This window comes from Phocoena sinus, chromosome X (assembly GCF_008692025.1).
Source record: "Phocoena sinus isolate mPhoSin1 chromosome X, mPhoSin1.pri, whole genome shotgun sequence".
NCBI classification, from domain to species: domain Eukaryota; kingdom Metazoa; phylum Chordata; class Mammalia; order Artiodactyla; family Phocoenidae; genus Phocoena; species Phocoena sinus.
Window position 1 is genome coordinate 10,975,574 of NC_045784.1, and position 15,255 is coordinate 10,990,828.

General features: G+C 41.0%; 1 protein-coding gene across 11 annotated transcripts in view; it reads left to right on the plus strand.

The window, feature by feature from the left end:
- The window catches only part of OFD1 (OFD1 centriole and centriolar satellite protein), a 91,937-nt gene that overhangs the window by 22,072 nt on the left and 54,610 nt on the right, over nt 1–15,255 (plus strand). For 10 of the 11 annotated variants that reach the window (XR_004348146.1, XR_004348147.1, XR_004348148.1 and 7 more), the window contains exons 11-14: nt 1,275–1,348; nt 2,890–2,981; nt 4,018–4,207; nt 15,083–15,213. Coding sequence is in view for 5 of the 11 variants with exons in the window: in XM_032620744.1 (XP_032476635.1) it covers nt 1,275–1,348; nt 2,890–2,981; nt 4,018–4,207; nt 15,083–15,213 (487 nt within the window). In the remaining 6 variants the exon portion in view is untranslated. The remainder of the gene's footprint in view (nt 1–1,274; nt 1,349–2,889; nt 2,982–4,017; nt 4,208–15,082; nt 15,214–15,255) is intronic. The other variant, XM_032620746.1, reaches the window with a different exon arrangement.

A 15,255-nucleotide genomic window follows, 5' to 3' on the forward strand; every position in this document is an offset into this window, starting at 1 on the left:
TATAAAATGGGAATTATCGTCACTTTTATCTTTTCCTCTACCCCACTCATGCTGCCATTAAGATGGGGATGTCTAATGATTTATGAATTATTCTGCTTATTGGTTAAAGTATTTGTCGATCTGTATTCCTTCAAGATTCTGCAAAGCCGGAATCGAAAGAAACTAGAATTAACTATATAAAGCAAAAAATGATATAGGAAAAGGAAAATAAGGACAACTCTGATACTATGGCTTTGCTCTAGTCTGAGTTTTGCTGTGTTCTGGTGAATAGTATCTTAGTGCAGAGCCATTAAGCCCATATATGGTAACTTTTCTCTCCAGTGCTCAGCAGCTCTGGGTATTTCTTAATCAGCGGCCTCTCTACTGCTTTGTCCATAATTTGGCATTGATAGTCCATTATGTAGTACCTTCAAAGGTTTTTTGAGGTTTTTCTTTAAAATAATTCTAATAAAAAATATAGCACTTCTCCGTGTATCAGTTTTGACATGATATAGATTTTATCCTCATATTTTACGTCCGCTCCTCTAATACAGCAGTAAGCTCTGAAGAATCTGTAGTTGTTAAACTTCCAGGAATAAATGAATAAGAGTGTGTATGTTAGCTTGACCTAGCCATGGAGTAGGGAACTGTTAGGTATTGATGTCTTTGTCTGGCCGTGGGTGTCCTCAGTATGACTTTGGCAATTGTTGGGTTTCGGAGGATATTCACCACAGGAGTGCTTCTTTCCTTTCTCTCATCTCTGAACCAGAAAGTCAGCTGGTAATAGCTGGTGGAGATAGTAAAATTCCATGAAAACGTGCCTTTCGGTATCGCCAATCCATATATAATTCTGTTGGCAGTGGCTCTCAGTACTATGCTCAGTTCCTGAGTGGGAAAGTTCTTATCCTGCTTGGGGGTGGGGAGGCAGGATAGGTGGATTGGAAGCGACTGGCTTGTTATCCTTTGGGATTTAAAGTCTGTTGTGTACAGTGTAAAAGTAACTAAATTTACTTTCTTGCGTCAGCGGACACCAACTGAGAAACAGTGCCCTCTGTAACCTCAATAACACGACCCTTCATTTTGTGCTTGAGTTTACAGGATTGCAGCAAGATTTTACTGGACCTTTTATAGCCAGGATTCGGATCCCTGGCCTTAGTACTGAGTGACCTTGAAGTTCATGCATTGTCCTGTTCAGTGCCCTTCGGTGCCCTGGTACCATAGATAAGCTCAGGTACTGATAGCAGTCTGTTTAGGAATGTGACCAGGAACTAATTTTCCATCCTTCTATTTCTCAGGTATCAACTTGAACTGAAGGAGGACTGCATCGCTAGAACTAATAGATTGATTGAAGATAAGAGGAAGAATAAAGGTGACCCTTGGGGGGAAAAAAGCTGTACTGCTCAGTTTCGATGCAGGTTATCAGCTTCCTAAGTTGGGTCTGTTCTGTAATCCAAAAAATATGTACCTTCCACTTCATTGTTGCTATAAACTGACACATTTTTTGTCCGTTTAATTTTACAAAATGAAAAAAATAATCACCGTCTTTCACTGTGTTTTTGCAAACCTTCATGTTTAACCTTTTGTATATTCTCAAAGATCTGTAATTTATCGGTAGAATTTTATTCAATTTTATTTCAGTATATTTTGATGAATAAATCTGTGATGGCAGGAAGGCGGCAGCAACTTATTGCCCTCGGTTAATATTACTCTAAGCCATGAGAGATTTCATTTTTTACTTCGGGAAAATTTTAACTTCTCTGTCCTCTGTGACCTGGTTTCTTATTTCTATTACTTCTAATATATATTTATGCTTCATGATATTTAAACTTGACATATAACCTCCTAAACTCTTATATGTATTACCCCAAGACTAGGAAAGTTGGGTAATTTTTCGATCTTTCAGACATTTTACATTTCAGTATATTTCTAGGAACCAACCTGTAACAAGGACTTTTGGTGGGCATTTCAAATGGATTCTTGGGAGTGAACCAGGGCTGGGTGCTTTATAGCCATCAGAAGGTCACCCAGTGTGTATGGCTGCTGCTTTGCAGCTATCTTGCTGAGACTAATACCTCTTGAGGAATTAGTACCGTCCTGTAGTCAGCATGTGATTTTTTTTTTTTTTTTTTTTTGTGGAACGTGGGCCTCTCACTGTTGTGGCCTCCCCCATTGCGGAGCACAGGCTCCGGACGCGCAGGCTCAGTGGCCATGGCTCACGGGCCCAGCCGCTCCGCGGCATGTGGGTTCTTCCCAGACCAGGGCACAAACCCGTGTCCCCTGCATCGGCAGGCGGACTCTCAACCACTGCGCCACCAGGGAAGCCCAGCATGTGATTTTTTTGATGATATATCTATAGAGTCTTGTGTTAGATGAAGTGAAAATGACAAAATAATAACTACAAATAACTGCAGTCTTACAGAGTAGTCTTTGTCTTAAGGAAGTTCAGAGCCGTCGGCATGAGGGCCCCGCACTCTGTGCAGGTGGTGTAACTGGTGACTTGTGTAGCAGGAAGTTCACCACATGTATGACCATTACAACCAACTTCCCATCACCTATTGAGTAATGGGGCTTACTTACTCACTCGCTGATGTTTTCTTTTTTTTTGACCCAAGTATCTGCTATTTTACGTGTGTGTGTGTGTGTGTGTGTGTGTGTGTGTGTGTGTGTGTGTGTGTTTTACCATGCAACGCAGCTTGCTGGATCTTACTTCCCCAACCAAGGATCAAACCCACACCCTCGGCAGTAAAAACGTGGAGTCCTGACCTCTGGGCTGCCAGGGAATTCCCTCTGCTATTTTAGATGATGAAATAATGGTCATTAGATCTGACATACTGGCTATAAATGATTAAATGAGTTTTGTATTCACTGGGAAAACTTAATGATGTTTAGTTGGTTGGCTCTGTCTTTCAGAAAAAGCTATGCATTTCCAAGAGGAGTTTGCAACTCTTAATTTTAAAAAGGAAGAACTGGATCGTTCTGTAAATCGTGTGAAAGAACTTGAGGTAATTGTTAAGCCTATTGGTTTTTTTGAAATAGTTATTAGACAATACAGGAAATTTTAGTTTCAGTCATACATAATTTATCTCGAGTTATCCTCTTGGTATGTTTGGACTGTTTATTATATGACTCAGAGGGTGACGGTTGAACTTAATTCAGTAGTTCCTTATTTCAATCCTAGTCTCCTAGAGAAGCATAGAAAGAGCATGTCGTTTGGGGCCCAGAGTCGTCCTTGAATCCTTTGTGTCTCCCTCACTGCTTGTGCGCCTCTGGGCAAGATCTGTGACCTCAGATCGTTTCTCCGAAAACTCTGGGGTATTGCCCACATCCCATGGTTGTTGAGGGACTTCAGTGAGCTGGTTTACTGTGCCTGGCCCATCGCAGGTGGCTGGTGTATACTATTATCTACTCAGCCTCTTCTCCCTTCGCCTCAGCAGCAGGTGAAAATTCTTATCACTACATCAGGATCTCACAGATTAAAGCAAAATGAGAGGCATTTTTCACATGATACTGTTACTTTTTTTCTGTCCATTTGTGTGCTTGCTATCCAAAGGACAGGACTGGAACTTCAGGAACTTAAAATATGTTCTGTATATAAAATTTATTTTTGCAACTGTGATGACTTGTTTGAGAACTTTATAGGCTCCGGTCTCCAAACATGAGATATATTAGACTAAGAAAAAGAAAGCACCTCACAGCATGTTATTGGTATCGGTCTTACCTTTTCATATTAAAAAATAGACATATTATTAACTCTGTGAAGGCTTTTTGGTCCTTAGTGGCATCTGGAAAATGGGGTGATAATCCAAAAGACTTGCTTTGTAGGACAGGGTTCTGCATAAATCGAGTTGGATGAACTTGCCCCATCCCCAGCTCCAGGGCAGAAGTTGTAGTTAGGGTTGTCTTGTTGAAGAAAATGACACTTCAGTCAAGTGACCGTAATTAAATTATGCTGCCCAGCTGAGAGCAGCCCACCAGCATTTACCTGTGCAGTCCTGTAAAGTCACTCTTCAAGTACAAGTTTTCCTTTTCCAATTCCAGCTTCAGTTGGAGTCCGTCAAAGCTCAGTGTTTGGCATTAACAAAGCAAAACCACATGCTGAGCAAGAAGGTTAAAGAGATGAGCGACTATTCACTACTGAAAGAAGGGAAACTGGAGCTTGAGGCACAAAATAAACTACTTAAACAACAACTGGAAGACATGAAAAGTGAAAACTTGAATCTCCTAAACCGTAAGTCTTTTTTTTTTTCTGATTTGCCTGTGTTTGTAATTCGTGTTACGTTCATATTAGGAAACTCCTCTAAGGGAGGCTTCAATTGGGAAGATTTTATAAAGTTAAGATTCTCAGATTGAAATTTCTTTCTTTTTGCTTGCTATTCCATAATTTGTAGCGTAAGAAGAAACATTTTTTTAAAATTTAATGTTTATTTTTTATTAGAATATAGTTGATTTACAATGTGTATTTGATTTACAGTGTTTTGTTAGTTTCAGGTATACAGCAAAGGGATTCAGTTATATGTATACACTATCCATTCTTTTTCAGATTTTTTTCCCCGTATAGGTTATTACAGATCATTGAGCAGAGTTCCCTATGCTATACAGTGTGTCCTTGTTGATTATCTATTTTACATATGGTAGTGTGCGTATGTTAATCCCAAACTCCTAATTTTATCCCTCCCCCCGCCTTTCCCCTTTGATAAGTTTGTTTTCGAACTCTGTGAGTCTGTTTCTGTTTTGTAAATAAGTTCATTTGTATCGTTTATTTTAGATTCCACATATAAGTGACATCATAAGATATTTGTCTTTTTCTGTCTGACTTGTTCCACTTAGTTACGATATTCCCTAGTTGCATCCATGTTGTTGCAAATGGCATTATTTTGTTCTTTTTATGTCTGAGTAATATTTCATTGTATTTATGTAACACATCTTCTTTATCCATTCCTCTGTTGATGGACATTTCAGTCACTTCCATGTCTTGGCTATTGTAAACAGTGCTGCAGTGAACACTGAGGTGCATATATATTTTCGAATTATGGTTTTCTCTGGATGTATGCCCAGGAGTGTGGTTGCTGGATCATATGGTAGTTCTGTTTTTAGTTTTTGAAGGAACCTCCACACTGTTCTCCATAGTGGTTGAACCAATTTACATTCCCACCAACAGTGTAGGCGGGTTCCCTTTTCTCCACACACTCTCTAGCATTGATTGTTTATAGACAGTTTTTTTAAAGGAATTTTTTCTTTTTTTTTCTTAAACTTATTATTTGTTTTATTTTGGGCTGAGTTAGGTCTTTGTTGCTCCACGTGGGCTTTCTCTAGTTGCAGAGAGTGGGGGCTCCTCTTCATTGTGGTGCACAGGCTTCCCATTGCAGTGGTTTCTCTTGTTGTGGATCATGGCCTCTAGGTGTGCAGGCTTCAGTAGTTGTGGCTCGTGGGTTCTAGAGCACAGGCTCAGTAGTTGTGGCGCATGGGCTTAGTTGCTCCGCAGCATGTGGGCTCTTCCCGGACCAGGGCTCGAACCCGTGTCCCCCGCATTGGCAGGCGGATTCTTAACCACCGCGCCACCAGGGAAGCCCTGTTTATAGACATTTTGATGATGGCCATTATGACTGGTGTGAGGTGATATCTCATTGTAGTTTTGATTTGCATTTCTCTAAAAACTACTAAAGTTGAGCATCTTTTCATGTGCCTGTTGGCCGTCTGTATGTCTTTGGAGAAGTGTCTATTTAAATATTTTTCCCATTTTTTGATTGGGCTGTTTGAGCTGCACAAGCTGTTTGTATACGTTGGAGATTAATCCCTTGTCGGTTGCTTCATTCGCAAACGTTTTCTCCCATTCTGTGGGTTGTCTTTTCATTTTGTCTATGGTTTCCTTTGCTGTGCAAAACCTTTTAAGTTTAATGAGGTCCCATTTGTTTTTTTTTGTTTTTTTTTTAATTTTCATTACTGTAGGAGGTGGATCCAAAAAGATACTACTGTAATTTATGTCAGAGTGTTCTGCCTATGTTTTTCTCTAAGAGTTTTATAATATCTGGCCTTACATTTAGGTCTTCAATCCATTTTGAGTTTATTTTTGTGTACGGTGTTAGAGAATGTTTTAATCTCATTCGTTTACATGTAACTGTCCACTTTTCCCAGCACCACTTGGTGAAAAGACTGTCTTTTCTCCGTTGTATATTCTTGTTCCTTTGTTGTAGATTAATTGACCATAGGGTCGTGGGTTTATTTCTGGGCTTTCCTGTTCATTGAACTATGTTTTTGTGCCAGTACCATACTGTTTTGATTATTGTAGCTTTGTAGTATAGTCTGAAGTCAGGGAGTCTGACTGCTCCAGTTCCGTTTTTTCTTTTCTTTCTTTTTTTTAAAATTTTTTAATTTAATTAAGTTATTTATTTGGCTGCATTGGGTCTTCGTTGCAGTGAGCGGGCTTTCTCTAATTGTGGCGAGTAGGGGCTACTCTTTGTTGTGGTGCATGGGCTTCTCATTGTGGTGGCTTCTCTTGATGCGGAGCACGGACTCTAGGCACGCAGGCTTCGATAGTTGTGGCTCGTGGGCTCTAGAGTGCAGGCTCAGTAGTTGTGGCACATAGGCTTAGTTGCTCCACGGCATGTGGGATTTTCCTGGAGCAGGGCTCGAACCTGTGTCCCCTGCATTGGCAGGCAGATTCTTAACCACTGCACCACCAGGGAAGTCCCTTCAGTTGCGTTTTTCTTGCTCAGGTTTGCTTTGGCTCTTCAGGGTCTTTTGTATTTCTGTACAAATGAAAATTTTTTTTCTTCTAGTTCTGTGGAAAATGCCATTGGTAATTTGATAGGGATTGCATTGAATCTGTAGATTTCCTTGGGTAGTATAGTCATTTTGACAATATTGATTCTTCCAATCCAAAAACGTGGTATATCTTTCCATCTGTTTATGTCATCTTCAGTTTCTTTTATCAGCATCTTATAGTTTTCAGAGTACAGGTCCTTTGCCTCCTTAGGTAGGTTTATTCCTAGGTATTTTATTCTTTTTGATGTAATGGTAAATGGGATTGTTTCAGTAAAGGTGCACCTTTACTGAATTCATGGATGAGCTCTAGTAAGTTTTCTGGTAGCACCTTAAGGATTTTCTACGTATAGTATCATGTCATCTGCAAACAGTGACGGTTTTACTTCTTTTCCAGTTTGGATTCCTTTTATATCTTTCTCTTCTCTGATAGTTTTGGAAGTCCTATCCACAGCAGTGTTGTTTCAAAGTGGTGAGAGTGCATATCCTTGTCTTGTTCCTGATTTAAGAGGTAATGCTTTCAGCTTTTCACTGTTCAGTATGATGTTAGCTGTGGGTTTGTCATAGATGGCCTTTATTATGTTGAGGTAGGTTCCCTCTATACCCACTTTCTGTAGAGTTTTTATCATAAATGGGTGTTGAATTTTGTCAAAAGCTTTCTCTGCATCTATTGAGATGATGATATAGTATTTGTTCGTCACTGATCGATTTGTGGATACTGAAAAATCCTTGCAACTCTGGGATAAATCCCACTTGATCATGGTGTATGGTCCATTTAATGTATTGTTGGATTGATTCAGTTTGCTAGTATTTTGTTGAGGATTTTTGCATCTATGCTCATCAGTGATATTGGCCTGTACTTTTCTTGTGGTATCCTTGTCTGGTTTTGGTGTGAGGGTGATGATGGCCTCATGGAATGAGTTTGCGAGTGTTCCTTCTGCAGTTTTTTGGAATAGTTTCAGGATGATAGGTGTGTTAACTCTTCTCTAAATGTTTCATAGAATTTACCTGTGAAGCCATCTAGTCCTGGATTTTGTTTGTTGTTAGTTTTTGTGTGTGTGTGTCTTATTTTTTATTGAAGTATAGTTGAATTACAATGTTGCATTAATTACTGCTGTATAGCAAAGTGACTCAATTCTAGATATATATACATTCTTTTTAGTATTCCTTTCCATTATGGTTTATCACAGGATATTGAATATAGTTTCCTGTGCTATACAGTAGGATCTTGTTGTTTATCCATTCTATATATACCAGTTTGCATCTGCTAGTCCCAAAGTCCCACTCCTACACTCTCCCACCCCCCCCACCCCCTTGGCAACCACCAGTCTATTCTCTATGTCCCTGATTTTGTTCCTCCTTCATAGATAAGTGTGATATTTTATTTTATTTTTTACTTCTTTCAAGTCACTTAACCTTTTATTTTAGTTTTTTTAAATTAATTTTTGGGCTTCCCTGGTGGCGCAGTGGTTGAGAGTCCGCCTGCCGATGCAGGGGACATGGGTTCGTGCCCCAGTCCAGGAAGATCCCACATGCCGTGGAGTGGCTGGGCCCGTGAGCCATGGCCGCTGAGCCTGCGCGTCTGGAGCCTGCACGTCCGGAGCCTGTGTTCCGCAACGGGAGAGGCCACAACAGTGAGAGGCCCGCGTACCGCAAAAACAAACAAAATTTTTATTGGAGTATAGTTGCTTTACATGTCATATTTTATATTGCACATATAAGTGATATCATATGGTATTTGTTTTTCTCTTTCAGACTTACTTCACTTAGTATGATAATCTCTAGTTGCATCTGTGTTGTTGCAAATGGCATTATTTCGTTCTTTTTCATGGCTGAGTAATAGTCCGTTGTATATATGTACCGCATCATCTCTTATCCATTCATCTCTTGATGGATATTTAGGTTGTTTCCATGTCTTGGCTATTGTGAATAGTGCTGCTATGAACATAAGGGTGCATGTATCTTTTTTAATTAGATTTTTCTCCAGATATATGCCCAGGAGTGGGATTGCTGGATCATATGGTAATTCTATTTTTAGTTTTCTGAGAAACCTCCATACTGTTTCCCACGGTGACTGCACCGACTTACATTCCCACCATCAGTGTAGGAGGGTTCCGTTTTCTCCACATCCTCTCCAGCAATTTGTCATTTGTAGACTTTTTAATAATGGCCATTCTGACCACTGTGCGATGGTACCTCATTGTGGTTTTGATTTGCATTTCTCTAATAGTCAGCCATATTGAGCATCTTTTCATGTGCCTATTGGCCCCCTGTATTTATTTTTTGGAGAAATGTCTACTTCAGTCTTCTGCCAATTTTTCGGTTCCATTGTTTGTTCTTTTGTTGTCGAGCTGTGTGAGCTGGTTGTGTATTTTGGAAATTAAGCCCTTGACAGTCGCATCATTTGCAAATATTTTCTCCCATTCTGTAGGTTGTCTTTTCGTTTTGTTTACAGTTTCCTTTGCTGTGCAGAAGCTTGTAAGTTTGATTAGGTCCCATTTGCTTATTTTTGCTTTTATTTCTGTTGCCTTGGGAGACTGACCTAAGAAAACGTTGGTACGATTTATGTCAGAATGTTTTGCCCCTGTTGTCTTCTAGACATTTTATGGTGTCATAGCCTATGTTTAAGTCTTTAAGCCATTTTGAGTTTATTTTTGTGTATGGTGAGAGGTTGTGTTGTAACTTCATTGATTTACATGCAGCTGTCCAACTTCCCCAATACCAGTTGCTGAAGAGTCTGTCTTTTTTCCGTTGTATATTCTTGCCTCCTCTGTCGAAGATTAATTGACCATAGGTGTGTGGGTTTATTTTTGGACTCTCTGTTCTGTTCCATTGATCCATATGTCTGTTTTTGTGCCAATGCCATGCTGTTTTGATTACTGTAGCTTTGTAGTATTGTCTGAAGTTTGGGATGGTTATGCTCTTGGAAGTCTTTTAATCACAGTTTCAATTTCAATACTTGTGATTGGTCTGTTCTTACTTTCTGTTTCTTCCTGGTTCAGTCTTGGAAGATTTCTCCTTTCTAAGAATTTGTCTATTTATTCTAGTTGTCCATTTTATTGGTAGATAGTTGCTTGTAGTAGTCTCTTATGATCCTTTGTATTTCTGTGGTGTCAGTTGTAACTTCTTTTTTGTTTCTAATTTTATTAATTTGAGCCCTCCCTTTTTTTCTTGATGAGTCTGGCTAAAAGTTTATCAATTTTCTTTATCTTTTCAAAGAACCGTCCTTTAGTTTCATTGATCTTTTCTGTTGTTTCCTTCATCTGTCTTTCATTTATTTCTGCTCTCATCTTTATGATTTCTTTCCTTCTACTAACTTTGGGTTTTGTTTGTTCTTTCTCTAGTGGCTTTAGGTGTAACCTTAGGTTGTTTGAGATTTTTCTTGTTTCTTGAGGTAAGATTGTATTGCTATAAACTTCCCTCTTAGAACTCCTTTTGTTGCATCTCATAACTTTTGGATTGTCGTGTTTTCGTTTTCATTTGTCTCTAGGTAATTTTTGATTTCCTCTTTGATTTCTTCAGTGATCCATTGGTTGTTTAGTAACATATTGTTTAGCCTCCATGTGTTTGTGTTTTTTCGTTGTTTTGTTGTAGTCGATTTTTAATCTCATAGTGTTGTGGTAGGAGAAGATACTTGATATGATTTCACTTTTCTTAAATTTACTGAGGCTTGCTTTGTGACCAAGCATGTGGTCTATCCTGGAGAATGTTCCATGTGCACTTGAGAAAAATGTGTACTCTGCTGCTTTCAGATGGAACGTTCTATAAATATCAGTTAAGTCCATCTGGTCTCATGTGTCACATAAGGCCTGTGTTTCCTTATTGATCTTCTGCCTGTATGATCCGTCCATTGATGAAAGTGGGGTGTTAAAGTCCCCCACTATTATTGTGTTACTGTCAATTTCTCCTTTTATGGCTGTGAGCATTTGCCTTCTATATTGCTCCTGTGTTGGGTGCATAAATACTTAAAATTGTTATATCTTCTTCTTGGATTGATCCCTTGATCATTATGTACTGTCCTTTTTTGTCTCTTGTAATAGTCTTTATTTTACAGTCTATATTGTCTGATATGACTATTGCTACTCCAGCTTTCTTTTGATTTCCATTTGCATGGAATACATTTTACCATCCCCTCACTTTCAGTCTGTATGTGTCCCTAGATCTGAAGTGGGTTTCTTGTAGACAGCATATATACAGGTTTTGTGTTTGTATCCATTCAGCCGGTCTATCTTTTGGTTGGAGCATTTAATCCATTTACATTTAAGGTAATTACTGATATGTACTTACTGATGTTTTGTTAATTGTTTTGGCTTTGTTTTTGAAAGTCTTTTTTCTTCCCTTCCTCTTTTGTTCTCTTGTGACTTGATGTCTGTCTTTAGTGTCGTGTTTGGATTGCTTTTTCTTTTTTGTATGTGTATCTATTGTACATCTTTGGTTTGTGGTTCCCATGAGGTTTTGATATAGCAGTCTGTATATGTACAAGATTGCTTTAAGTTGCTGGTCTCTTAATTTCCAGTGCATTTCCAATATCCTGCATTTGTATTCTCCTCTTCCCATGATTGCTGGTTTTGATAATATATTTGTGTGGGGGTGATTTCCTACCTTTGTTTTATGTTTGCCTTTACCCATGAGCTTTCCCATTCATAATTTTCTTGATTCTAGTTGTGGCCTTTTCTGCCTAGAGAAGTTCCTTTAGGATTTGTTGTAAAAGCTGGTTTGGTGATGCTGATTTCTCTTAGCTTTTGCTTGTCTGTAAAGCTTTTGATTTCTCCATTGAATCTGAATGAGAGCCTTGCTGGGTAGAGTGTTCTTGGTTGTAGGTTTTTCTCTTTCATCACTTTAAATATATCTTGCCATTTCCTTCTGGCCTGCAGAGTTTCTGCTGAAAAATCAGTTGATAACCTTATGGGAATTCCCTTGTATGTTATTTGTTTCTTTTCTCTGTTGTTTGTAATATTTTATCTTTGTCTTAATTTTTTGGTCAGTTTGATTAATATGTGTCTCAGTGTGTTCCTCCTTGGGTTTATCCTGTATGGTGCTCTCTGTGCCTCCTGGACTTGAGTGTTTCCTTTCCCATGTTAGGGAAGCTTTCGGCTGTTAGCTCTTCAAATATTTTCTCAGCCCCTTTCTCTCTCCTCTCCTTCTGGGACCCCTTTAATGCCAATGTTGTGGATTTAATGTTGTCCTAGAAGTCTCTTAGACTGGCCTCATTTCTTTTCATTCTTCTGTCTTTATTCTGTTCCTCAGCAGTGATTTCCACCAATTTGTTTTCCAGCTCACTTACTCGTTCTACTGCCTCATTGATTCCTTCTGCTATTGATTCCTTCTAGTGTGTTTTTCATTTCAGTTATTGTATTGTTCATCTCTGTTCATTAAAGCAGCTAACTCTTTATTAAACATTTCTTGTATCCTCTTGGTCTGTGTCTCCATTGTTTTTCTTCTTGGTCTTGGATCATCTTTACTATCATTACTCTGAAATCTTTTTCAGGTAGGTTGCCTATCTCCGCTTCACTTAGCTGTTCTTCTGGGGTTTTATTTTGTTCCTTAGTCTGGAAGATATTTCTCCACTGTCTGGTATTGTCTCACTTGCTGTGTTTTTGTGGTCTCCATTCCTCAGGCCGTAGGATTGTAATTCTTCTTGGTTCCGGTGTCTGTCCCCTGGTGGGTGAGGTTGGTCCAGGGGCTTGTGCAGGCTTTCTGGTGGGAGGAACTGGTGCCTGCACACTGGTGGGTGGAGCTGTGTCATGTCCCCCTGGTGGGCAGGGCCATGTCAAGGGGTATGTTTATAGGTGGCTCTTGGCTCAGGACAACTTTAGACAGCCTGTCTCCTGATGGGTGGGGCTGTGTTCCTACCCTGTTCATTGTTTGGCCTGAGGCATCCCAGGACTGGAGCCTGCAGGCTGTTGGGTGGGGCTGATCATTGGTGCCAAAATGGAGACACCACCCCCACCCCCACCCCCACCCCCGGGAGAGCTCACGCCCAAGAGTTTTCCTTTGGGCCCCACGGGGAGCCACAGCCGACCCCCCACTCTGCCAGAGACCCTACAGTACCCGCAGGTAGATCTGGCCCAGGCTCTTACGGAGTCAGTGCTTTGTCCTGGGTCCCAGTGCACATGAAACCTTGTGTGCAGCCTCCAAGAGGGCCGTCTGTTTTCCTCAGTCCTGAGGAGCTCCTGCACTCGAGCCCTGCTGGCCTTCAAAGCCAAATGCTCTGGGGGCTCCTCCTCCTGATGCCAGGCCCCCAGGCTGGGGAGCCTGATGTGGGGCTCCAGACGCACTCATACGGGAGAACCTCTGTGATAGAATTATTTTCCAGTTTGTGGATCGCCCACCTGGAAGGTATGGGATTTGATCATAATGCAAAAGTGAACTTCCTACTGTCTCACTGTGGCTTCTTCTTGGTCTTCGGATATAGAATATCTTTTTTGGAAGGTTCAAGTCTTTTTTGTCAGTGGTTGTTGAGCAATTAGTTGTGATTTTGGTGTTTTCATGAGGGGAGGTGAGCTGAAGTCCTTTTACTCCACCATCTTGTCTCTCCCGCCAGTCCTGAAGAAACATTTTAAAACTGTCCGAATTTGCCCCTCCAGATGGTACCGGGCTTCCCTTGCCCACTGACTGCTGGTCAGGTGTGCCGAGTGCCCGCAAGCACTGGGAGGGAGGGAGGAGAGAGATCAAGGATGTTTACCCTCCTGCCACCTCCATATACAGCGTCCCTGGGCTGGCCCTGCACCTTTCAGCCATGCAAGGTCCGAGTGTTTGTGGGATGGCCTCTCTAGCATTCTGCAGCAGCTCGCTCTCTCCAGTTCTGGGAGTTCCTGCCTCCCCGGCCCTCTAGGCCCAAGGGCTACAATCAGCATGGCTCTGCTAGTAGCCTAGGGAACTATGCCATCCTTTGTGGCTACGGACCCAGCCTAAGTCAGTCTGTATTGAAGGGTTCTCCGATGACCTGAATTGGGCGTGCCGTCTGTTTTCTGTCTGGACCCTGAGAGCCCCTGACAGATGCACAGATCGAATTGGACCTCAGGGCAGTCATTGACAGGTTTTGATAGAGCACTCCTTACCTGCCTCTGTAGGGAGAAGAGGCGGGCTTTCAAGTTAATTTGAGGATTTGAAAGAATTGTATTACATGGAGAAGGATGTGAGAATAGTAAAATTTGCATTTATGTGCATTAAATTATTTTGTTTTGAAATTTGTGAGTCAGAATTGCTTGTAGTCCATTTGATAGAATTAATACAATATTGTATGCATACAAAAAAAGGAAGAACAATTTGAAACTTCTTTGGCTGCTTTTAAAAGTCAAGCGACAGAAGTCAGAAAGAGAAAGACAAATATAATATTGCTTATGTGAAATCTAGAAAAGTGGTACAGATGTGACCTTATTTGCAAAGCAGAAATAGAGACACAGATGTAGAAAACAAACTTACGGTTACCAAGGGGGAAAGGGGGTGTGGGATGAATTGGGAGATTGGGATTGACATATATACACTACTATGTATAAAATAGGTAACTAATGAGAACTGACTGTATAGCACAGGGAACTCAGTGCTCTGTAGTGACCTAAATGGGAAGGAAATCTAAAAAAGAGTGGGTTGTACACTTCATTGTACAGCAGAAACTAATACAACATTGTAAAGCAGCTGTACCCCAATTTAAAAAAAAATAGGTAAACAATAAGGACCTACTGTATACCACAGGAAAGAATACTCAATATCTTGTGATAGCCTATAAATGGAAAAGAATCTGAAAAAGAATATATAGGGCTTCCCTGGTGGCGCAGTGGTTGAGGGTCCGCCTGCTGATGCAGGGGACGCGGGTTCGTGACCCGGTCCAGGAGGGTCCCACATGCCGCGGAGCGGTTGGGCCCTTGAGCCGTGGCCGCTGGGCCTGCGTGTCCGGAGCCTGTGCTCCGCAACGGGAGAGGCCACAACAGTGAGAGGCCCCCGTACCGCAAAAAAAGAAAAAAAAAAAGAATATATATTATGTATATGTATAACTTAGTCACTTTGCTGTACACTTGGAACTAGCACAACATTGTAAATTAACTAAACTTAAATTTAAAAAGAAAGGTCAAGGGCTTCCCTGGTGGCACAGTGGTTGAGAGTCCGCCTGCTGATGCAGGGGACACGGGTTCGTGCCCCGCCCGGGAAGATCCCACATGCCGTGGAGCAGCTAGGCCCGTGAGCCATGGCCACTGAGCCTGCGCGTCCGGAGCCTGTGCTCCACAACGGGAGAGGCCACAGCAGTGAGAGGCCCGCGTACCGCAAAAAAAGAAAAAAAAAAAAAATGTCAAGCGAAATGAGAACACTTCAGGTTGGTAACGACCAGGCTCTTCTACCTTCTTAGGCATAGCTCAGCCATCTCCTAAACTGCTGATTTTTCAGAAAGAATTACAGAAAGCAGAAAATGCTATCACCTTGGAGCATAAGGAGTTTGAAACCCAGAAACAAGCTCTGCAACAAAAACTACAAAGTGAAGTGAGTATTTCTCCTTGAGCACCCAGGGGTCAGGCCAGTCCA